Source organism: Brachyhypopomus gauderio, chromosome 15 (genome assembly GCF_052324685.1).
Source record: "Brachyhypopomus gauderio isolate BG-103 chromosome 15, BGAUD_0.2, whole genome shotgun sequence".
In the NCBI taxonomy this organism is placed as follows: domain Eukaryota; kingdom Metazoa; phylum Chordata; class Actinopteri; order Gymnotiformes; family Hypopomidae; genus Brachyhypopomus; species Brachyhypopomus gauderio.
In genome coordinates this window covers 18,685,211-18,710,210 of record NC_135225.1, presented here as the reverse complement: position 1 = coordinate 18,710,210, position 25,000 = coordinate 18,685,211, and the positions used below count along the sequence as shown (strand labels likewise).

General features: G+C 47.1%; 1 protein-coding gene and 1 long non-coding RNA gene across 2 annotated transcripts; one reads left to right on the top strand and one right to left on the bottom strand.

Annotated features, from left to right (window-relative positions):
• The first annotated feature begins 7,103 nt into the window (after positions 1 to 7,103).
• Positions 7,104 to 10,906, top strand: etaa1b (ETAA1 activator of ATR kinase b). Its single transcript, XM_076975301.1, has 6 exons — positions 7,104 to 7,403; positions 7,524 to 7,652; positions 7,783 to 7,850; positions 7,936 to 8,042; positions 8,173 to 9,536; positions 10,064 to 10,906. Exons 1-6 carry the CDS (start codon positions 7,241 to 7,243, stop codon positions 10,186 to 10,188), a joined length of 1,956 nt encoding a protein of 651 aa, XP_076831416.1. The 5' UTR covers positions 7,104 to 7,240; the 3' UTR covers positions 10,189 to 10,906.
• Positions 10,907 to 13,909: 3,003 nt separating this feature from the next.
• LOC143475991 (uncharacterized) lies at positions 13,910 to 22,004 on the bottom strand. Its single transcript, XR_013121209.1, has 3 exons — positions 21,590 to 22,004; positions 15,439 to 15,561; positions 13,910 to 14,026 (listed from the first exon to the last, which is right to left on the bottom strand). It is a non-coding gene; the product is annotated as an uncharacterized LOC143475991 (long non-coding RNA).
• Positions 22,005 to 25,000: the final 2,996 nt, after the last annotated feature.

Genomic DNA, 25,000 nt, shown 5'->3' with positions numbered 1-25,000 from the left:
TCCACACCCGGTGGGGGGACTCAGGACCAAGCGCCTTATTTTGAACACCTCCCATCCAAAGAGTCTTGGCCCCACAAAACGTGAGATCATTTAGTTCCAGGCTGGCACTAGACTGTTGGCCTTGTTCCCGATTGCTGAGTCTCACCACATGCTAAGTGTCATCCACCAGGCTCCATACGTCCAGGGGGGAACTGGAACAGAGGAGAGGAGGAGGAGGAGAACTCGGAGGTGATCATCACTTCAGCGGCGGTGTTCTGCGTAGGCTGGTGGGCATGTGTGCTTAGCTGGCTGCCTACCATCACACATCCCCTCCCTGAACAAGCCCCTCGCACAATAAACACACACACACACACACACACACACACACGTACACACACACACACACACACACACACACACACACACACACACACACACACACACACACACACACACACACACACAGAGTCGAGAGGGTGTGAGAACATTTCCTCCTTTCACTGGATCTGCTCAGATTTTCGTAAACACCCGCAGTTGCCGTGACAATTAGCTGTGGATGCCACAGTATGAAACTCCCTGGTCTCCACAATTAGATCCTTAATGGGTCTAAACAACCAAGGTGGAACAAATACATTAAATGGAGTGGGGAGAGTGGGGTTTGTGTAGGTGTGGGAAACTTTGGGTGTGCATATGGTGTGATGAGTGTGTATGGTGTGGTGAGTGTATATGGTGTGGGGAGTGTATATGGTGTGGTGAGTGTGTATGATATGGGGAGTGTGTATCTTGTGAGGAGAGTGTATGGTGTGGGGAGTGTGGTGAGTGTATATGGTGTGGTGAGTGTGGTGAGTGTATATGGTGTGGTGAGTGTGTATGATGTGGGGAGTGTGGTGAGTGTATATGGTGTGGTGAGTGTGGTGAGTGTATATGGTGTGGTGAGTGTGTATGGTGTGGGGAGTGTGGTGAGTGTATATGGTGTGGTGAGTGTGGTGAGTGTATATGGTGTGGTGAGTGTGTATGATGTGGTGAGTGTGTATGGTGTGGGGAGTGTGGTGAGTGTATATGGTGTGGTGAGTGTGTATGGTGTGGTGAGTGTGTATGGTGTGGGGAGTGTGGTGAGTGTATATGGTGTGGTGAGTGTGTATCTTGTGAGGAGAGTGTATGGTGTGGGGAGTGTGGTGAGTGTATATGGTGTGGTGAGTGTGTATCTTGTGAGGAGAGTGTATGGTGTGGGGAGTGTGGTGAGTGTATATGGTGTGGTGAGTGTGGTGAGTGTGTATGGTGTGGGGAGTGTGGTGAGTGTATATGGTGTGGTGAGTGTGTATGGTGTGGGGAGAGTGTATGGTGTGGTGAGTGTATATGGTGTGGTGAGTGTGGTGCGTGTGTATGATGTGGGGAGTGTGTATGGTGTGGTGAGTGTATATGGTGTGGTGAGTGTGGTGAGTGTGTATGGTGCGGTGAGTGTGTATGATGTGGGGAGAGTGTATGGTGTGGTGAGTGTATATGGTGTGGTGAGTGTGGTGAGTGTGTATGATGTGGGGAGTGTGTATGGTGTGGTGAGTGTATATGGTGTGGTGAGTGTGGTGAGATTGTATGATGTGGGAAGAGAGTATGGTGTGGTGAGTGTGTATCTTGTGAGGAGAGTGTATGGTGTGGGGAGTGTGGTGAGTGTATATGGTGTGGTGAGTGTGGTGAGTGTGTATGATGTGGGGAGTGTGTATGGTGTGGTGAGTGTATATGGTGTGGTGAGTGTGTATGGTGTGGTGAGTGTGTATCTTGTGAGGAGAGTGTATGGTGTGGGGAGTGTGGTGAGTGTATATGGTGTGGTGAGTGTGGTGAGTGTGTATGGTGTGGTGAGTGTGTATGATGTGGGGAGTGTGTATGGTGTGGTGAGTGTGTATGATGTGGTGAGTGTGGTGAGTGTGTATGATGTGGGGAGTGTGTATGGTGTGGTGAGTGTGTATGGTGTGGGGAGTGTGGTGAGTGTGTATGGTGTGGGGAGTGTGGTGAGTGTGTATGGTGTGGTGAGTGTGTATGATGTGGTGAGTGTGGTGAGTGTGTATGGTGTGGTGAGTGTGTATGGTGTGGGGAGTGTATATGGTGTGGTGAGTGTGTATGGTGTGGGGAGTCTGGTGAGTGTGTATGGTGTGGTGAGTGTGTATCTTGTGAGGAGAGTGTATGGTGTGGGGAGTGTATATGGTGTGGTGAGTGTGTATGGTGTGGTGAGTGTGTATCTTGTGAGGAGAGCGTATGGTGTGGGGAGTGTATATGGTGTGGTGAGTGTATGGTGTGGGGAGTGTATATGGTGTGGTGAGTGTGTATGGTGTGCAGAGGCGGTCTTTGCATAGAGGCGTTGCTAGGCAATTGCCTTGGGCCCCTCCCACTGTAGGGCCCCTTGTCTAGCTAAAGCCAGGTTCACACTACACGACTTTTCAGTCATCAGGTTTTTGTGCCGTTCGCACTACACGACTGGTTGTGCTGTAATCGCGAGTCTCTCAGTTGTTGTGGCTTTCACACTACATGACTGATCGGCGACGCGGGCTCACGAATTAAACGACTGGGGAATCGCCGACTCATCTGGCTGCCGTCCAAAAACACGAGAACACGAAAACGAAACACTCGCGAGAACCAGCAACACCACGAAGAAGATAAAAACAATGTACATGTACTCCACATTTTCGTTATTATTATTTTTTGTACCGTTTAACCACTCCATAGTCCCAAATTGCCAGAATTATTTCATCTCTCCGTTGCAGTGAACATAGATATAGTCAATCGCACTATTTCTCCAGTGCTGTCACAATAACTTAAACACAGTGTTGTAGTAAAGTTGTATGAAGCTAGACGCTGCTGTTGACTCACAGTCGCCGACTGGGCTAGATATGAAACATGCTAGATATTAAACATGCTAGATATCTGGCGGTCGTCTGCGATGAGTTGGCGGCCACTCGGCGACGGCTCGGCGAGCGTCTTTCAGCAGTTCACACCACACGACTGAGCGAGCGCCGAATGATCCCCGATTTGCCTCCGACCACAGTTTCTGTCGGCGATCTACAAAAACAGTCGGCGACTGAAAAACCAGCCTAAAATCGTGTAGTGTGAACCTGAACTTATTTCTCGCATATTAATGTTGATGGGCCCCCTAGCTAAATTCGCCTTGAGCCCCCAAGTTGCTAAGTCCGCCACTGATGGTGTGGTGAGTGTGTATGGTGTGGGGAGTGTGGTGAGTGTGTATGGTGTGGTGAGTGTGTATCTTGTGAGGAGAGTGTATGGTGTGGGGAGTGTATATGGTGTGAGTGTATATGGTGTGGGGAGTGTATATGGTGTGGTGAGTGTGTATGGTGTGGGGAGTGTGGTGAGTGTGTATGGTGTGGTGAGTGTGTATCTTGTGAGGAGAGCGTATGGTGTGGTGAGTGTATATGGTGTGGTGAGTGTATGGTGTGGGGAGTGTATATGGTGTGGTGAGTGTGTATGGTGTGGGGAGTGTGGTGAGTGTGTATGGTGTGGTGAATGTGTATCTTGTGAGGAGAGTGTATGGTGTGGGGAGTGTGTATGGTGTGGGGAGTGTGGTGAGTGTGTATGGTGTGGTGAGTGTGTATCTTGTGAGGAGAGTGTATGGTGTGGTGAGTGTATATGGTGTGGTGAGTGTGGTGAGTATATATGGTGTGGTGAGTGTGTATGGTGTGGTGAGTGTGTATCTTGTGAGGAGAGTGTATGGTGTGGGGAGTGTGGTGAGTGTATATGGTGTGGTGAGTGTGGTGAGTATATATGGTGTGGGGAGTGTATATGGTGTGGTGAGTGTGTATGGTGTGGTGAGTGTATATGGTGTGGTGAGTGTGTATGGTGTGGGGAGTGTATATGGTGTGGGGAGTGTGTATGGTGTGGGGAGTGTGGTGAGTGTGTATGGTGTGGTGAGTGTCTATCTTGTGAGGAGTGTGTATGGTGTGGGGAGTGTATATGGTGTGGTGAGTGTGTATGGTGTGGGGAGTGTATATGGTGTGGTGAGTGTGTATGGTGTGGTGAGTGTATATGGTGTGGTGAGTGTGTATGGTGTGGGGAGTGTATATGGTGTGGTGAGTGTGTATGGTGTGGGGAGTGTGGTGAGTGTGTATGGTGTGGGGAGTGTATATGGTGTGGTGAGTGTGTATGGTGTGGGGAGTGTGGTGAGTGTATATGGTGTGGGGAGTGTATATGGTGTGGGGAGTGTGTATCTTGTGAGGAGAGTGTATGTGTGGGGAGTGTATATGGTGTGGGGAGTGTGTATGGTGTGGGGAGTGTGGTGAGTGTGTATGGTGTGGGGAGTGTGGTGAGTGTGTATGGTGTGAGGAGAGTGTATGGTGTAGTGACTGTGGGGAGTGTGTACGGTGTGTGGAGGGGGTGACGTTTTGATGATCACGGCACGGAGACACATGACAACATCCAGGGGGGCGGGGCTAAACACAAGACTTCAGAGTCTCGTATTCAAATTTAACGTGACATGTCCGTGCCCTTTGTTGCAGCGTCTATCAGCTCTGTGAAATGCCAACATTTGGTGTGACAGTGGGTGCTACGGTGACTTTTACACACACCGTAGTCTGTGCCTCAAGGCATCACTAAAGGAGGGCGGCGTGACACAAGCGCACACAAAGCCAGACGGTGGAAATGCCTGATCCCCTCTCAGACGTGCCTGTGTGCTACTCTGTTAATTAGTGACCTTTCCACATTCGTTGTTGCTATGACTCTTGTTGCTATGGTTATTTCAATAGTAATCTAATGGTGTATTCACTAATGCTGCTGTTCTTCTGTCTCTGTTTTACACCTATTTGTGTCCATTAAATGCATAGCAGGATCTGTAGATCCATAGATCTATAGATCTATTGCACTTTTCATCTTCTGCAATGTTATTGATGGAACTGTCTTCCTCTGTACCATTTAGATAAAATGTGTGTGTGTGTGTGTGTGTGTGTGTGTGTGTGCGTGCATGTGTGTGTGCGTGCGTGCGTGTGTTTTGGAGAGAGAGATATAAGGTGAAGGTTAAAATATTACAAACGTGTAGTACAATTACATTCACCACACACTTTACTAGAAACACTGACCTTGAACTTATACTCAGTGGCCACTTGACTGGGTGCATCTATGATGAAGGAGCATGTTATAGGTGTGCAGTTACAAGCTACATCTCATCTACTGATTGAAAGGGCTTGTCAGCCACTCTCTACCTCACTGATCATTGGCTAGTTTCTGATCACATGACCATGACTGATGCCTTCATTTGTAATGGTTTCAACAAAAAAAATTGGGTGGTGAGTGTTATCCTTCACATTTGAAAAATATGTATACATAAAAAAATACCACAATGTGACCCTCTAACCATTTACAAAATGAAATCATTAGCTATCCACCAAACTGTGCAGAAGCTAACGGACACCATTAAGAGTAAGTGTGCCGTTTGACTGGTATGTTGTTGTGAGGCACAACACAGGCTCGAGGTCGGAATGCCATCCAACCAACATCGGTAATGTTCTTCTGAGGTCAACCAAACAACACGAATAAATGGCCAAGAAACAGCCAGTGATGTTTTAAAGGTCTGTTTCTGTCAGATGTATACAATTTTTTGCAAAGTGAAAATAGTAGTGCTGTCAATTCCAGGTGCCGCGATTAAAAGTCCTCACCAGGATTTTGCTCAAGCTTGCTAGATTTTCTAATTAGCAATGCAGGTAAAATTAGTGGAATCAACACAATCCAGGAAGCCTGAGCAAAATCCTGGTGAGGACTTTTAATTGCGGCACCTGGAATTGACAGCACTAGAAAATAGACTTAATCAGAGGTGTCAATTCCAGGTTCAGAGAGTAAAAGTCCTCACCAGGATTTTGCTCAGGCTTCCTGGATTGTGTTGATTCCACTAATCTTACTTGGATTGCACTAATTAGAAAATCTAGCAAGCAAATTCCTGGTGAGGACCTTTACTTTCTGAACCTGGAATCGACACCTTTGGACTTGATGATATGATTACATTAGCTTAGACCCACAATAACCAGAACTAGAACAGGGACACTACTGAATGAGTCAAAAAGCTGAACTAGAGTTAGACACAAGACAGGCAATTACAGGAAACACAAATATCTTTGACAACACAGAACAAGGAACAGTACAAAAACTAGGAACAACGTTAGCTGAAGTATAAACACAACAGAAATATCACAGAACCATGAATAAACATCAAACCATGAACTCCAATCATCAACCACTGATCCGCAATCACTGAACATCAGTGGGTACATATACTCAAACTAACAAGACAGAATAAAGGAGGAACACCTGAAGCTAATAACCCAGGGCGAAGACACTAACGATAAAGGTGTGGCAAAGTAAAATCACATGGAAAACCAAAACAAAGCCATGACAGGGAGACAGAGGAGGGGTTACAGGGAACACCAAACATGATTGGCAGATGGGACAGAGCCTACCATGACACTTATATATGGGTGGGTTCAGATATAATAATAACTATTAATAGCTTGTAGTGGGAGAAATGCATAGATGTAATCAGATATGCAGTGAAGGTGTTCAAAGGTGTGAAGTGAAATAAGATGAAACCAATTTATGTTAGAAAACCTCTCTGGAAACATCAAATTTTGACTACCTAGATATTTACCACAGTACCCTGCAGGTATTGCCTGATATATGATGGCATGGTGGCTAGCATGTTTGCCTCTCAGCGCTCAGGCTCAGGTTTGTAGCCCTATCTGGGAAGGTTCCCATAATCCGTCTGTGTGGGTCTCCTCCGGGGTCTCCAGTTTCCTCCCACAGTCCAAATTATTTTTGTCTTATAAACAAATGTAAGCATAATCCATTATATTTTAAATGCTTTTTAAAACTATTAAGGACATGCATTTTGTTTGATATGTCCAAAAGTGTTTATGGTATTTTAAAACTATAAGAAGATTTTACATCTAATTTAGTCTGGTCGAAAAAAAAACAAACCTACAAAATTCCACACATACACAATTTCGGCTTTAATAATATAATAATAATATAATAAGTGTATCTATGGGTCAGCCCGGAGCAATATGAACGCGAGCTTTCGTGATCTCGCAAGATTTCGCGAGGTTGTCTGGACCAATTAGAAACGAGCAACGGCGTGACGCTCTGAAAACATGGCGACGTTGTGAGAGGATGCGCATAATCACACCAGAGATCGTTCATTTAATAAAATAATACATTTAGACGCAATGAATCAGTTGCTACAGACGCGTCGTTTAATGCGCATCTGTGATATATAAGCATGACGGACAACAGAAACCTCGGGGTCCAGCTTACAGCCGATGCCACTAAAGAAACCTGGAGCCGAGCGTCCAAACGCTGGTGTAAGAAGGTCCGATCCAACGTCCGATCCAGACGAGAGCAGGTCCGGTCCCCATCACACTCCTCCGATCATCATCGGAAAGGTAAGCGCTCGAAATAACCACGTCAACAACAATGCCCTCCCTCTTTTTACGTATGTTGGTCTTTCACTAAGATCTAAATGCAGTAAGTCGATTCATTGTTGACACGTGTCACATTATCAGACTGTCAAACCCCAAGACGTCTGTCGAGGCTCAGATATAATGGGTGTAACAGTGGAGACTCGCCCAGCGAGGCCGATGTCCAACACGAGATCATCTGGGATCCTGTGTCGCCGCCTCCGTTGCGGACAGGCAAGTGTTTTATGTGGCATGACCTCACACTACCTTTGTGTAATTGTGTGTAGCATACTTATCAGATATACATTTGCTGCATATATGTATACAAAAATTATGACTCGGTTGTTTACAACCATTTTCAAAGGAAAAGGGGCAGGAGAAGGCATTGGTGGCGTGGAGATATCAGATATTGTCACTAGGATTGCACCAACTGTAAGTAGGAGCTCTTCTATGGATTCATAGTGTCTGGCAGAGCGCTGATTCCATTTACGTAACGCTGCACCTTTTAATGTTACAGGATGAAAAGCCTGTGGATAAAGATTTAGTGCTTCAATGGATCGGAGATATCGCCATCCCCTGTACTCCAGAACTTCAGCAGCCTCTGTTTCGGAGGTCCTCTGCTCGGTGGGTATATCATCGCTGTCAGCTGATAAGGTTGAAAATGTTTGTTTAATGTAGATTTTAAAGATATGTATCTTAGTAGTCACCAGCTTGTAACATTAAAATGTGTTTTCATTTATTCTCATTCCTTAAGTCGTCAAAACAACAATGTTGAGGACCTCATGAAACTTGCTAAGCAGTTTGACATCAACATGACCCGTCAGTATAAAGACAAGGACTTGGAAGTACGGCAGGCCAGCGAGGCCAAAAGCAGTGAGGATCCAGACAAGCTCGACAAAGCCATTTCGCGCCACTCGGAGTTACGGGGTAAAAGACCTTCGACTGGAGCTCAGACTCCAGTTCCAGTGAAGCATAAGGGGCTAAGCCACGAGGAGGAGCTCCACGCTCTTTTTGACGGGCCCACCCAGCACCTGAGCGGGAGGCTGAGCCCTCCGTCAGCTCACTGTTCACAGGAGAGCCATGGAGCCACGAGGTCAGAGGCTGTGGATGGCACGAGCGTATCTCGACATCCTTCCGACGTGCCAAAACCGGACTTCGACGACGACTGGGAGAATGATGACCTGCTGGACGACTCCTTCGTGCTGGAGGTAACTCAGAATCCCGAGCTGTTGGCCTCTGCTGCAGAACGCAAAGAGGTTTGGGCCGGGTCTGCGTCTTCCGGAAAATCCGAACCCACGGCTACAAGCTGTTGGACGAGACCTTGCAGCAGAAGTGGTGGTGCTACTTACGCTACCACCTTCTCAACGGCACTGCGACCCGACCCAAACACTCTCATTCCAGAACCAAAAGCTTCTGTCAAGACTGGTGCTGTTCGTCAACCACCAAAGCCAAGCCAGGACCAAGCCGAAACAGCCGTGACCGAAGTCGCTCAGCGGCGAGAGCACACGTCCCCACGTAGCAGGAAACAGACGGTCCTCACTGTCAACACCGGTGAGAAGACGACTGAGAACAGTGGAAGCCCAGGAGGAAAAGACTCGGACGCGCTGTGGGGCGACGGAGACGACGACGATCTGCTGTATCAGGCCTGCGATGATGTGGAGCGGATCTCGGCCAGTCAGGAGGAACAGGATCATAGCACCGACCTCGTCTCCATCAAATCCACAATCTCCTCTTCGAAAACACCTTTATCCATTGACACTTCTTATTTTACGAGCGTCTGTCCTGAGGGCAGCACGGCTCACCCCAGCCAGGCCGGGGAGCACAAGCAGCCCGCACGCATTTTGGGCCGCTCACATTCCGTACCAGGCGCGTCCGGCCCGGGTGTCCTTGGTCTCAAACCGGACTTGGTTGCAGCCACACGAGAGAATTCCAGTGGTGATCTGGGCCGATCCCGGTTGGCACCGGTGAAACAGGCCTCCAGAGTTCCACTAGGTGCCCAGCGGACCACAGGCTCTTGGGGGATGGCCAGGTCACATGGCTCATCTTCAGAAAACTCCACTTCCCACCATTCCACATTCAAAAGGCATCAGTCCGACCCTGTGGCACTGAGCAGCAAAGGTAAGCTTTGTACTGCTTGTGACTTGTAGCATATTAGCAGCCAAACTACAGCATGTTTGTAGTGCATTGCTGTAATGCAGAGTAACTACAGTGCAATACAGTGCAATAAAGACGTTTGAGTAGCTCATTAGCCATCTCTCATTCTGCCTGACCTTCTGTTTAATGAGTGTCCGGGGTCTACATGGAGAGTTGCTGCAAGTTATTTAGCGGTACTATGTTATGATGTTTAGTGCAAAATGGTGAAAACCAGGGATGCTCTCAGCCAGTCCTGTAGTTTAACACAGTTTAGTGACATCTTTGTTTTAACCGAACTACCTCACTGGTTTTTAACTGTTGGATAGAGATAGGTGGTTATGCTACTCAACAGGTTATTAGAAGGTTGCTAGTTTTAAGCCTCACCACCACACTGTACAAGTTGCATTGAATAAGGTCATAATTGTGAGCTGTTCGGGATAAAACCGTTAGCTAAAGAATGTAAATGGGGATTCTGTTCACCGTTACTCAGCTGTGTGGGCGTGTTTCTGCAGTGTTGGTCACAGTCCAGCCTGCTGTCAGGTGTTCTGCTGCTGAGATCGAGAAGAAGAAGCAGGAGGCTATAGCCAGGAGGAGATCACGCCTACAAGCTACCGAGAAACCTGGGGCTGCTACGTAGACTGCTGCTGAAGAGGCCGAGCTCTAATACTGCACTACATTTAGGTCAATGGTGCTGTCCGGTTGATGCAGGCAACAAACGCTATTGGACTCTTCCTCTAACCATTGGTCAGTATCGCTAGGTTCTCCTTGTTGAAGGAGAAAGTGGTATCAGGTAATGGTTTCCCACTTCCCTACACTGTCCACACATTTCTCATGCATATTGACAGACAAAGCTGCTCTGAATCAATGTTTGCCATCGGCATTTTCATTTAGAAATGCCCCGGTGAAGACTGGACGCGTATTTAGATCGTGTCTGCCGTGCACTAATACAAGCTTTGTGTTTGCCTTATAAGGCGCTTGTTTTCCTCAAGAATTTAATTTAACCTTTTCGTGGTGAATGAAGCACAGATAATGTTGGTCTTTCAGTTTGGACGCTGAAGTAAAGTTGTCTACGTTCTGTCTGCGATGTGCTCCACCTGACAGCAACAGGACTCTTGTTAAAGCATCCGGTTCAGTCTGCTGTCATAGGTGACTGTTTCTTTCCATACAACGCTTGTGTAAATACAGACCAAAGCACAGTGTTTTTGCTGTTTTTTTTCCCTTTCTATTGTGTCTTGTCATGCATAAATCTAAAGGGCTATTAAAGTGTATTTAGATAGCACACCATGTTCCAAACTTTATTAAAGTGCTCAAGGACATTCCAGACACACTGCTATGAGCCTGTCATTATTCCAAACTGGGAGAAACATGGAAATCTCAACAGATTCATGTATTTCATATGATTGTAATGTTTTAATATTTTTTGTGTAGTACTTTTAAAATACAGTTTATGAAAATTGTGGACCCCACCCTCACACATTACATGAAAAATCTCTCTTAGGGTTCCCCACACCTGGTACATTACATATGTCACAATGTTAGTCATTGTTTGCCCAGGGGAATGTCTGTGTATCACTAAGATCTGGGCCCTTTCTGTGCTCAGGTGTAAGCCATGCAGGTGTGTGTGTCCATGCCTCTGTGCAGTTTTCTCTCTCTTTCTCTCTCTCTCTCTCTCTCTCTGTCTCTCTCTGTCTCCCTCCCTCTCTCTCTCTCTCTCCCTCCCCTTGCTCAATTACTGTAAATCAAATGGCACAGTAATTTGGCATTCGGATGAAGGCTTTTTTTATTACTGTGATTATGGTTATGATGATGACTACAATTTATTCCAAGCAGATGATGAGAATGTGGAACCCAACAGGTGTTGAGCTGTCACAATATAAAGCTGCTGAAGGATTTTGGGTAATGTGTTATCAGAGCTGCGTGTGGACAGTGTGGGGTGTGGGGTGCATCAGAAGCTTTCTTTTTTTTTATGCCTCAAAACCAGGGAGCAATGACTGATTATTGCGATGGACTTGTGCCATACAGAGTCAGCTCTGTGGAGCAGGACTGATCATCTGTGGTGGCGGCGTACTCTGGTATCAAGCTGAAGTAATTATGGCAAATTACCATGTGCCGCCGCCAGAGCTAATTTGCGTTTCTTTGATCGTGTTGCTGAGGTATGTTTTGGACCCTGGAGAAGAGCCAGGCTCTCACATTGTTGGAGTAGGGAACCTCATTTGGGCTATGATGTCAGTCCGTCACCGCCACGCGGTGTGCTGTCACGGAATGAAGTGAACCATGCTTAAAAACCAAAAACAAACGTTTGACAACACTAATCTGGCAATAACCAACACTAATCTAATTACTCGTCTAACTTTAAGCAAAAGACACACCTAATATAAAACCTTTTTTGAATCAACATCCAAATGTCTTGCGTGGTTCGTGCATTTCCTGAGCTGGAGACCCAGAAGCGATCTCTCCTCCTGAGGTACGGAACACAGCTGGGCGAGATAACATCTCACACACACACACACACCGGACCGGGTCGCCTCGCCATGTGGAAGAGGGTTCTGTTCTCCACGGCACCGACGGCTGCAGGGTACCGCTCCAGAAGTATGACTAATACAGAAAACAGGCAGCCGGGGGAGGGCAGAGGGGGCTGCGGTTGTCATCGAGCTAAACGAACTGTGAATATTTTCACAGTGTGTGTCATTAGCAGCTTAGATTTGTTTCAGCAAGACTTACCTAGGGGCTCCGGTCATAGGCCTCCAGGTATGAACGGGCTGGTGCTCACTAAGCCTCAGCCACTCTCCGTACTGGTGTGTGTGTGTGTACACACAGTGGAATGTCTTAATGGAGAAAACACGCTCGCTCGCTGTCGCTCATCGCCGTGGATTACACACACGAATTTTTGTGACTGGAATTATGCAAGCTTACTTTTTGGCTTAAGTTCGATATTTACTATAGGTATTGCCTGTCTCAGAAGTAAATTTCTGTATCTCATGTTTTCTTTTTTTCTTTTACACGTATCCAGTCCCAAATCTAGATGTTGGTTCATTCAGCTCGATTAGGCTCGCTGATAAGAACCCACAGACTAAACTGCTTTCTTTTACCTAAGCAGAGCTCTCAATACAATGAACTTTCTCCAACTAACAAGTAACCCCTCTAGCTGCTGCATTCCTTACGTCTACATCTGCCAACACCTTCTCGCTACAATGGTTTTACCCCACCCCCCGCATCACATAATATGGTGGCGGGGGCTATAATGGTGTGTTGACAGGTTTAGGCTGAGGTAATTTTTTGGTAGGCTTCACAGCTACGTGCCAAAATATTCCCTTCGGAAGGGCGCTTTCTGAAGGCTTTAGTACAGACGTATAATAAATTAATTGTTGATATAAACTTTTAAGGGATTGAACAAAACACCTCTGAATCAGCCTGCCGTCATTACTGAAACACCTCGTCAAAGCACATGCCAAACAGAGCACATTTCGCTTTGATTGTGTGTGTGTGTGTGTGTGTGTGTGTGTGTGTGTGTGTGTGTGTGTAGACTGTGATGAAGCTAACAGACAGTGTGTATGATGTGAGGAAAAGCAGTGGTTGTTCACTTCATTATGTGTTGCGAGACTGCATAAAGCAGCTCGGGTTTGGAATCCCAGCTGTTGTTGCTTGTGGCCCTCACAGCCCACAAGCCCCTGCAGAAGCCACACTGCACCTTGCCACCCCCCCACCAGGCCAGTCAGGTGACTGAACCCCGCTTAATGGAGCAGGCGTCCCCCTGTCCCACCTGGACAACCCCCCCCCCCCCCCCCCTCCAGGGGTTTGTCCTGGTGCCCTGTTTTAGGGGCAGCTCTGCCCTTGACCCCACACCCCACCCCCTCTGAAGATAATCGCAGCATCCATTACTGTCAGCTCATCTGGCTTCCATTACATTGCCCTGCATTTTCTTCCATTCCCTTCCACACACACACAAACACACCATTTTGTGGCAAGTAGAACGGACCCCGCTTTGGTTGGGAGCTTCATTGTGCTTTTCGTTCCGTGTTTTCTAACAAAACCAAGACTCGTGTTTGTTTTTGTCATATGTGGGGTTGGTTTGATGAGTTTAATGACGCTTTGATGAGGGGTGTTGAGATTAAGATGTTTTCTCTTCTGACTCTTCTGAGGTCATACCTGGATACAAAAATAAATATTAAAAAAGTTAAATTATCCCTTGTTATGAAGTTGCAATCCTGTCCTGACACAGAGTTGTGCTCATGTAATTACACACATCTCTCTCTCCTTTCTTCTTCACACACAAGTCAGGGAGCCAATAAGCCGTCGGTGACTATGATCAACCTTTATTGCTTTTGGCACTTTGTCAGAAGTTTCCATACCTGGATATGGTTAATTAATCCTGGCAGGCGGGAGGAGTGTACAGCTCATATACGGAGATGAACTCGGCCCCGCAGTAGACAGGAGACTATCTGTCCCTCTCTCTCTCCACTAACGAGACCTCAGCTCTGCATGGCAAACAGAGCAAGAGAGAGAGAGAGAGAAATGTGTTGCAGCCTGGATCCCAGCCACACGGGCCGACAGGGAGACCCCAGTCGAGCTGCAGAAGCTGCTGGCATACGCAAATACCACAGCCACAAACAAACAAAGGAGCTTGAAGATACAAATGATCACGAGCTCATTTCGAAACTTTTTTGAATTTTGTCCCCCCCCCCCCCCCAACTCCCAAGCCGTTCTCAAAAGATGCGAGTCTTTTGTAAAGGAGCATCTGAGAGCTGTTGGATCATCCGTGTTTGCCTTTATGATTGTGCACGTGCTCCGTGCACCGCAGGGTCACGTTTGACTTCCAGCGCTCTCTAAACGTGCAAGCAGAAAGCGCGAGTGTTCTAGGTGCCACTGTGGAGAGTGAAGCCTGTAGCCTCTAACTGAGCTGCTTTCAGCGCTCTAATGAGGGTTATAAATTATAGGTTCCAACATCAGTTAGTATTCTTGCACAATGCTCCAAAGCACAGGAGCAAAGCAAGAAACCAGAGGTTGGAATTTAGTGATGGAAGCAAGTGCGGGGTTGTAACGTTTGAGTTCATTTCAAAAGTGGTATGTTTGAATTATAACATGCCATTTCTTAAACAAGTATCAAAGGTGTCATACAAAGAGCGTAAAGCACTTTATGAGGCATTATTAAACTGATACTTTAATAGGCTACCCCACAGTGAAGCGTGTTCGCAGTGAAAATGATCAGATTTCAAACTACTCTAAATGTCTTCATCATGTGCAACAGATGGCATAGGTGGTAAAGTTAATCTTTTTTTATATATAAAACAAAAACCACACAGTAATTCCCTATGTTAAATAACAGCAGGCACATAAGGTGACTGGACCCCTGTGTTGCTAATTCCATTCTCACCCCCCCCCCCCCCCCCCATTGATCTGTTAATAAATCCTTTTGTGTTAAACCCATCTATGCTTATTTATCACCGCTCCAGAAACCAAATTAACGTACCTACATAATCAGCTGAGAGATACACCAGAGCAGTCAAGAATGTTAACACTTTCCATCACAGACACAAGCATGTAAATTCATGTTCGTCTCAACTCATACAAGCGGAATATGTGTGAGACATGTACACTGAATGTAGGTTTTCTGTAGCATTATTTCGTCGGAGCTAACATAGCGCATTTAGCATAGCCCACAGCTGCTGTGGAAATAAAAGTCCCTCTAATTGACAGTTATGAAGGATGACACCTGCAAACAACTTGGGGCTTGTTCGTGTCTAGCAGGAGACTTACTGTGCAATTTAAACAAAGACTGATCATTGAGATGGAAAAGAGAGAAGCTGTAGGAAGAGAGAAACGGAGAGAAAGAGAGAGAGTCTGACAGCATGTGATTGATGATTGGCCATCATGCTAGGCCGACACTTACCACTCACCCCGCTGCATTTACAACGAAGTCACCGTCGGCATGGCGCCCAACTGCTCCCCACCACGCCGTGTCCAATCAATACGAGGCGGCCCGGCGCTCCAAATCACGCCATGCCACAGACTGCTGAGTAGACACAAGGGACAGTGCAGATTAAAAATCCACTGGTGGTAACCACAGCGCATGGACCCTCGCACAAGGACACACATACACTCACTCACACACACACACATACACTCACGCACTCACACACACTCACACACACTCACACACTCACACACACTCACACACACACACTCACACACACACACACACACTCAAACACCCACACTCACACACACACTCACACACACACACACACACACTCACACACATACATACACTCACACACATTCACACACTCACACACACTCACACACACACATACACACACACTCACACACACACACACACACACACACATACACTCACGCACTCACACACACTCACACACACACATGTACTATACACTCACGCACTCACACACACATACACACACACACACACACATATACACACACACACACACATACTCAAACACACACACACACTCAAACACACACACACACACTCAAACACACACACACACACACACACACTCAAATATACACACACAGATACACTCACACACACACTCAAATACACACACACTCAAACACACACATACACACACACACAAACACTCACACACACTCAAACACACACACACACACACACACACACACACACACACACACACACACACACACACACACACACACACACACACACACACTGAACTAAAGCAAGCTTAGTGAAATTCTGAAGCAAAATGCATGTAAAATAAATCAAGTAGACTGTGTGGTGCCATAACAGCAGCACCACCGCTTGGTCTGACTCCACAGCTCAAGATGGCATCATCCTGACACGTTTGCACTCTTGGAGAGAGAACAAATCCATCCAGAAGAGCCATCCGAGAGCCAGAGTGTATTCCAGCAAGTGCAACTTCAAAACAGTGATTTATCATTTGAGTGGCACTGACCACCTCACACCCTTTACCCAGTAGATGGGCAGAACGGATTCAGACACAGCTTAAGCAAAGTGAGCACACACACACTCTGGACTTGGCAGATTGTACAGTAACTGGGATTTTCCTGTTTGTAGTTCTTCTTTTCCAGTGCTGGTTCTCTAGTGCTTCATGAGGGCGTCTGATGGGCTGCAAATGTGTTTTGAATTAATTTATTAAACAAATGTATGGATCACTGGGTGTGTGTGTGTGACATATTTATGCATCTATATTAGTTAAATGTATATAAAGTGTGGATCACTGCATTGGATTCCTTCTGTGATAAGTTCACTCAATGACACTCACTGACTCCCAACTTGTAGAAACACATTAGACTAAGAACTCCAGCGGTTACACTAGCTGGGCCTGGGACCGTGCCCACCTTTATTCACATTACACACTTCTCTGTACTGGGCCACCAAACAGACATCCCATACACCGCAAACATTCACCATCAGACCCATTAGTGTGAGATGTTATGGGAAAATGTGTATCTAATCTATAAATGTAATTTATTACAGTGATGTAGACTCCAAAGATGTTGGTCCAGTTGTTGTAGAAATACCATACAGACTGGGGCTACAAAAAGAACGGGCAATGTTTATGCATTAAACACAAATGGGTTTTATTACAGTGATTTACAACAAAATCGTTCTCCTCGCTTTTCTGTCCATTCTTTAAACATCTGATCACATCTGTTGGATTTAAAATTGGGCATTTAAAGATGACATCTTTAATCTATTTGATGGCACTATATGGATATTTGGAGCTTTATAAGGATGATTTTCAGAATTGATGTATAGTCTGAAAAAAAAGGCAAAAAGACTGAGAAAACTACCTCCATCTGACCCCCCCCCCCCACACACTGAACCCCCCTCTCTGAAATCCCTCCTCTCTGCACCCCCCCCCCCCCCCCACACACACACACACACACACACAGACTTGTGAGACTTCAGTGCCTAGCACATGGGTAGATGTTAGATGGCAATGTACAATCAGGAGCGTATATAAAATTACACAGCTTAAAACACACACACACACACACACACACAACACACACACACACACACACACACACACACACACACTCAAACACCCACACACTCAAACACCCACACACACACACAGACACACACACACACACACACACACACACACTCAAACACCCACACACTCAAACACCCACACACACACACAGACACACACACACACACACACACACACACACACACACACACACCCACACACACACACAGACACACACACACACACACACACACACACACACACACACACACACACACATATATACAACCACACACACACACAGACAGACACACACACACACACACACACACACACACACACACACACACACACACACACACACACTCAAACACCCACACACTCAAACACCCACACACACACACACACACACACACACACACACACACACACACACACACACACACACACACACACACACACACAGAGAGTTTTCAAATGCTGGTATACCACTACTCCATTCCCTGCCTTGGTCTGTATGTAACACGAGCTCTTCATCAAGTTACAATAGTGACATCTAGTGTGTCTCTTCTGATTTCCTTCCACAGGCTAACTGGCTATGTGAGCCATCCTCCGTTTACAGGGCGAGCACTGATGCATTACAAACAGACCAATTCTGATTCCACTGGCTAATGCAGATGCTAATTGATGCCATTTTTCCCCGTCCTCTTCGATAGCCCAGCGTGGCCTTTAGGGGTACCGCGTAATTGTTTGCTGCAAGTTGTTGATAGTTTCTTCTTTTCAGCCTTTTATTTATACGGGTGAGCCATCAGGTATTGGCATATTTGTTCATTAAATGTGAGACTAAAATTAGTATGCAATGCCATGTATTCATGTGGTGTGCGTGTGTGTGTGTGTGTGTGTGTGTGTGTGTGTGTGTGTGTGTGTGTGTGTGTGTGTGTGTGTGTGTGTGTGTGTGTGTGTTTTAAGGGCTTAAATTGAGAGGTAGAGTATATAATGGAGTTCCCATGTAGGAGTTCATCATTCATGCACTAGGAAAGCATGTGGTGTGGAGCTGGATTTTCATACATTAATCTCCTGACTAATGGCAGGACAGAGTGGGTTGTGAGACAGAGAGAGAGAGAGAGAGAGAGAGAGAGAGAGAGAGAGAGAGAGAGAGAGAGTACTCACTGGATCTCGTGTGCTTCAGTGGTGCTATTCCTAATCCTGCTCAAATGTACTTTATTACACTGATTCTGGTTAAAGACTGCAACTCATAGGCATTTCTAATCAAGGCATTCCTAAGTCCTAATTGAAACATTCCTATGTTGCTCTTTATCATTGAGGTTTTGGTAAAATCACAATATATTGAATAAAAACTCAAAGTAGGCCATGCTCTCAATTAACCTGCTTCTAGCTCCATCCATATTAAATGAGAAAAGAAGTTGACTACCGTTGTGGCACTCAGTGATTCAGCCAAACATTAATGTAACTGCATGTGTGCTCCCGCACATAAAGGCAACGCAGCATTAGTGCAGGACTGGAGAGACATAAATATTCCATCAGAGCTTTTTATTTGTGGCCAGCCGTATTTCTTAATGGTGCACTTTACCAGGCGGCTTTTTCTCTCTTCCATTAAAACGGGAAGTCGTTTACCTGAGGTGATGAAGTTCCAGGATGGAAAGCTAAAATCCCACTTACGTTCTGGGGTGTGTGTGTGTGTGTGTGTGTGTGTGTGTGTGTGTGTGTGTGTGTGTGTGTGTGTGTGTGTGTGTGTGTGTGTGTGTGTGTGTGTGTGGGTGTGTGTGTGTGTGTGTGTGTGTGTGTGTGTGTGTGTGTGTGTGTGTGTGTGTGTGTGTGTGTGTGTGTGTGTGAATGTGTACTTTGTCCTTCATATACAAGGGTGTGAATCAAAAGTCCTGGTGGACCTGGTGGTCTAGTGGTGCCAGTAGAGACGATTCGCGTGAGATCTCACAGCAGAGGACGTGAAACGTGTGAGACGCAACCGAGATGCACCAAAACCCAAACCGATGTCTCACGTTCCCCAGACACCCAGGCTGCGGGATGACCGTATGAAACGCAGAGCGAGAAGCCACGGATGCTCCATTGAAATGTGGATATGTGTAGACGTGTTCCTGGGGTCGTCTGGCTAAGTCAGGATGTTTCTAGTTTGAGGAAATCATCTCAATACTCCCAATTAAAGTTGCAGTCAACAAAACCTACTCCAAAAGCTCAGAAGTATTAATATCTAAGCATTAATAAACCATGCAGCCAAATGGCTTGCTTGTGAACCCAAACCTGCCTTTACATGGCATCTTTAAGAGCGTAGCAATAGGCCATAAAAGAGGTCAGCTTTAAAGAGAGGCACACACAACGAAAGGCGGATGGAGATACAATCTGACGGAGAATTACAATCACAGCAAAAATAGCAGCGGCCATGCATACTTGTCCGTATTATTTACGCACGCCATAAGCGTGTTCAAATAAATAGATACTCAGTGCAGACATTTTTGAGTGTTCAGCTTGTTCCTCTGATAGGCGGAAGTGGTCTGTCAGACACGAGGTCCTGCAGAAGGACCCTGAGAATGCTCGGCGAGCCCCGATCGATCTTCCTGGGTGAACAGTAAACATTTTGTGAGAGATAATTCCCTCATTATCTGCTGATGGAGCAGTGATGGGTGTTTGTGTAACCTCCCGACGGCCTGGGCTGTTTTTCCTCCGCCGCGCTCTGGGGTGAAACCCAACACTCGGACACGCTCTGTTTATACCTGGTCACCCCAGCAACTCCAAAACACAGAGGTCCATGAATGAAATTCCAACGAGTCATCAATCATCCTTGACAAAAGAGGGATTGTTGTGGTGTGATGAGCAAGCGTAATGTGTTTGCAAAAGAGAGAGGGAGGGTGAGTAAGTGAGAGAGAGAGAGAGAGAGAGAGAGAGAGAGAGGAGGGAGGTGGTATTTGTAGATTCATATTTGTGTGGGCATTTGTGTATGTATGTTATGTCCTATCATGACAGGTAGACATGACATATTTGAAATTGTGGAGATATTTGCCTGGTCTCCAGAAACAGCCAGAAGGTGTCCTTTGGGTTACTGGGGTTAAGCATCGAGGTAGGTTTGGGTGTAGGCAGTGTTATTTAGTGTCATTTATTTAACACAAAGTGAATGAAAATACCCTGCAAAGATAGTAATATAATACTGTGTGTATGCATGTGAGCGTCTACCCACAACCACCGTCGATATCTGAGTGTAGATAAAGCAGCGCGTATCAAAAGATAAAACAGCTAATGTAGAATAACCCAGGCGAAGCTCTCTTGGGAAAGGCACTCTTTCTAATTGGCTCCAGAACAGCCAAAGGCGTATTGGCCCCACTGTAGACATAATCCACCGTACGTTATAGAAAGGTGCCATAGATGAACTCACTAGTCCTGTATAGGAAAGGAGAAGAGATATCAGCCATCTACAGCTCAGGCAACAACACCTCCCACCAGCCCCTTCATTTGCATATGCATTAATGTTAATGAGGCTTTGCAGGAAGTGGGCCAGCTGCCATAATAACCTTCAGCATCCGAGAAACCCCCCCCCCCCCCCCAACCCCCCCCCTCCAAATTTTGGAGTCTGGTTCGCATTTCCAGTCCTGTGCTGAATCTGTGCAGAGAGCTGGGGGTTCAAAGAGGAGCCCCCCGGGTGGGGGAGGGGACGCGGCCCGCTGTTTCGGCATGAAGGAGAACTTCGCTAACTGAAACAGCCACGTCTTGATGAGCCTCATTGGTGCTGAAAAGTGAATAACCGGGGCTAACCCCGAGCCAAAGCCGCGGAGGCCGGGGCGGAAAAACCACGAGAGCCGAGCACTCCGACTGTTCCCTGAAGGAGTCGGGAAAAAGAAAAAACCCAGGAACAATTATCCTCCATATCGGGGAAGTGCCCAATTGCAGAAGCATTAATTCAATTGGTTGTGACTATCTGTGATCCAGCGCGCTCGCTGTTAGCTCTAGGGGTAGACGGCAGCTGAGGCACGGCAATTGCGCAACTCGCTACGTGGAGACGGAAGATAAAGTACTCACAAGCTCATATTTCTTGTCATCGGCGAGGAACACGGCTCGTCTGATTGAGCCGCGCTGACAGACAAATGCGGAACTGCCCCGTCAGGTGAGGAGAGTGGATGTCTGGTTTCGACGCGCCTCGGTGCCGTGTACGTTTTGGGCGTGCAGCTCTCTTATCTGTCAGTGGTGCGGTGTGGGATAGACCTCTGGTACGCCCATCTGCGGGACCTGCTTGTAGACCCTAGGAGCCTGAACCCAACAAACAAGCCATTTGTCAGTCGTCGACTCTCGAGCAGAAGACGACCTCTCACAACAATACGATGTAACAGAACACAGTATGAATTAATGAAAGAGGGCAGAGGTAGACTTTCCCGAAAACAAGTTTGTATGCAAACACTAGAAGCCCCTCGAGTAACACCTCGGCCCGAGACCGGCAGGACCAAATCACACTCGTGTCAGCGGGAGTTCCTGACAGTCGCCCTCCTTATAATCTTCTCATTAAACGAGATCCCATAAGTCAACCCAAAAAAAGGCTTAACGCAGCCAGTGAAACGCTAGAAGCTAGCAGGGGCCAGAGAGCAGAGCGTTGGTGAGATCACTCTGTACCCACACCCTGTTCCTGTGCTGGGTGATCAGATGTCTCGTGGATGGTCGCCCCTAGGGGGCTCCTTCTCTTGCCCCCTCATTTCTCCTGCTGTTCTCCTGCTCATTTACCCAAAGCAATATGTTCCAGGTCCCTTATTCTCGGTGGTGGGCGCGGCACAGACACTAAATCTCTATTACCCATATTCCTCCATATGCTCATGTGAAGACATGATGGTGCCCGGGGCTCCGTAGGCGGGTGAGCGGCCATCCGCCCCGGCCGGCTGGGGCAGCGCGTTTGCGGGTACATCTGCTACGGGATGCCGAGGTGTAATCAGAGAACGCCGGGCACTCGGATATGGACGCCGGCCTTAACGGCTCCCCGCACCGAAAATGAGGGGGATCCATCATGGAGCGGTGTTGACAGCATTTGTGTGTGTGTGTGTGTGTGTGTGTGTGTGTGTGTGTGTGTGTGTGTGTGTGTGTGAGCATTGTTTTTTTCGTAGACAGTTATTGTCAAAGAGGAATGATAGCGGTAAAATACTTGAGAATCACGACACACTCGTTTGCCTTTGCGAGTTTCTTGTAACTGGAGGAGATCTTTTATGACATTCTTGGGGTTGGTTCTGTGTTCTGCCGTGTGTAATTGCACTGGTTCACAGAGAGCTTTCTGGCAGCCTTACCTCTGCGGTGCGGAACTGCTCGCCAGGTCCAGGAAGGCTGTGTTTCCCTGAGGCGGCTATGGAGATGCAGGTTACGCCAGAAGAAAGCTGCTTGATGTGATGCCATTAGGAACACATAATGTGCCCGACTGCCGGTCCCTGCGGACCACGTTCAGTTCACAAGGACCTTCGGTGGGATTTAGAGCCTTCTTTACCCAAAATGCGTGTGGTGTATATGCAGCACGCACACATACACACACCCCCCGCACACACACACCACACATGCTCACGTGGACACACCCATACAAATTCTCTCTTTCACACACAAACACATGCAAACTCACAGACATACACTCTCACACACACACACACACACACACACACACTTATACATACGCTCTCAAACACATACAAAAACACAAACATGTACTCATACACACACTGTATGCGACCAGAACACACAGCAAACTAATATTATAAAAGCACTTCACCACAAATCAATCCAATCAAATGTTATTTACATGGCACATTTTACAACAGGTGCTGACAATGGAGGGACTCAAACCAGGACTCGAAGGGTTGAACCCAACGCTCAAAAACAAGAAAATGTGAAAACATGAACCAACATTGAGAAGTCAAGTAACTTCTGCTCATCACACCATATAATTCACTGCGTCCTAATCATCTGGCCCTGTCCGAGGCTCTAGGCACCAACCAGACTTCACATCTCAGCATGGAGGACACACACAATTACGGGGTGAGGACTGGCAGCCTCCGGTCTGCCTCCGGCCTGCTTGGCTCCACCCAGGGGAGATGGAGCACTGGGACTACATCAGAACACTCCTCCGGTCCTGAGTGCCACGCCCACAAACCGCACCCGGGCTAATCTTCCATTAGCACTGTTGGCCTTCACTTCTAGTTTCCTCGTTGTTTTCTATGCTAAAAATTCTGTGTTTTGTGAGTTTTCGGTTTCCTTCGGAAATCTTCTCGGTTTGATCGGTGAATTAGCGGTTGCTGCTAACGTGTGTGACGGGTTGTGCTCTCTCCGTCAGGTTACCCACGGGTTGTGTGCGGAGTCACGGAACCCGAGCAGCCCTCCAGAAACAGAGGCGGTGGCCGAGGTCCGCAGACCAGCGCTGAAACCTGCGACGTTCGCTGATGACCGAGCCCGAACATCAGTACTCACTTCCAAACACAGTGACGTTTTCCATGTAGTTACAGCCTACGTCCTCTAGGGGTGCTAGGCAACTCTTCCTTCCTGTGGGCCGAGATAATTTAATTCAAGCAAATCATCATCTCAATGTTCTCTGGGAGGCAAATCCCATGGCAAGGTGTTGAAGCCATAGGCAAAATTCAGCGGTACCATCCTTTCCCTCGCAAAATAATGAAAAGCAAGAGGAGACGATGTTAGGACATTTAGTCTGAGGCAAGATGAGGTCAGGGTTCTCCGTAACTGGACAACACCTCTGCTTTTAAGACACATGAGCTGCCTTCGTCCGGTGCTGATCGAAATGCTCGAACACACCCGGCGTACTTTGGGCCCGCTCTGGAGAGTAGATAACATCTAGTAATAAAAAGCAGACAGCTGGGGAGCCCATTGTACATGGATCAGGTGTGGTTGAGCTAAAGCTGGCCTGGTTAACACACTCCATCTATCGAAAGGAAGAGGATCAAGTGTGTGTGTGAGTGTGTGTGTGTGTGTGTGGTGTGTGTGTGTGGCTCAGAGGAATAGTCACCTCCGGGGAGCCCTTCATTAGACGGCTGGCAGCAGCGGGTGATTGAGCTATCAGGGGTGCAGGCGGAAAGACGACTGGTCCACTGGGTCTACTGGAAAGCTGAGTGCCTTTGTACTGGGACAGGTGTGTAACTATAGCTAACCGACAGAGCTGCAAATCAGAGCAAGTGAAATGCTATCTGAACAGACCTCTAATAGTGCTGCATCCAGACTTATCTCTGACTGTCTCTCTCTGACTGTCTCTCTCTCTCTCTCTCTCTGTCCTCTCTCTGACTGTCTCTCTCTCTCTCTCTCTCTCTCTGTCTCTCTCTCTCTCTCGCCATATGTATGTGGCAAACGCTTCATCCGTGTTTCACCTCAAAGATATACCTCGAACCGGCACCATGCAGTGTTTGTGTTTGCACCTTATGTAATTCCCCTCCTGCATATTTAGCACAGGTCAAGATTCATCAG

Bases quoted from the DNA above. Each gene is read 5' to 3' on its own strand.
- etaa1b (XM_076975301.1), top strand. From the start codon at position 7,241: ATGACGGACAACAGAAACCTCGGGGTCCAGCTTACAGCCGATGCCACT. The intron at 7,653-7,782 runs GCAAGTGTTTTA...CCATTTTCAAAG, and splicing joins GCCGCCTCCGTTGCGGACAG to GAAAAGGGGCAGGAGAAGGC. The intron at 7,851-7,935 runs GTAAGTAGGAGC...TTAATGTTACAG, and splicing joins TCACTAGGATTGCACCAACT to GATGAAAAGCCTGTGGATAA.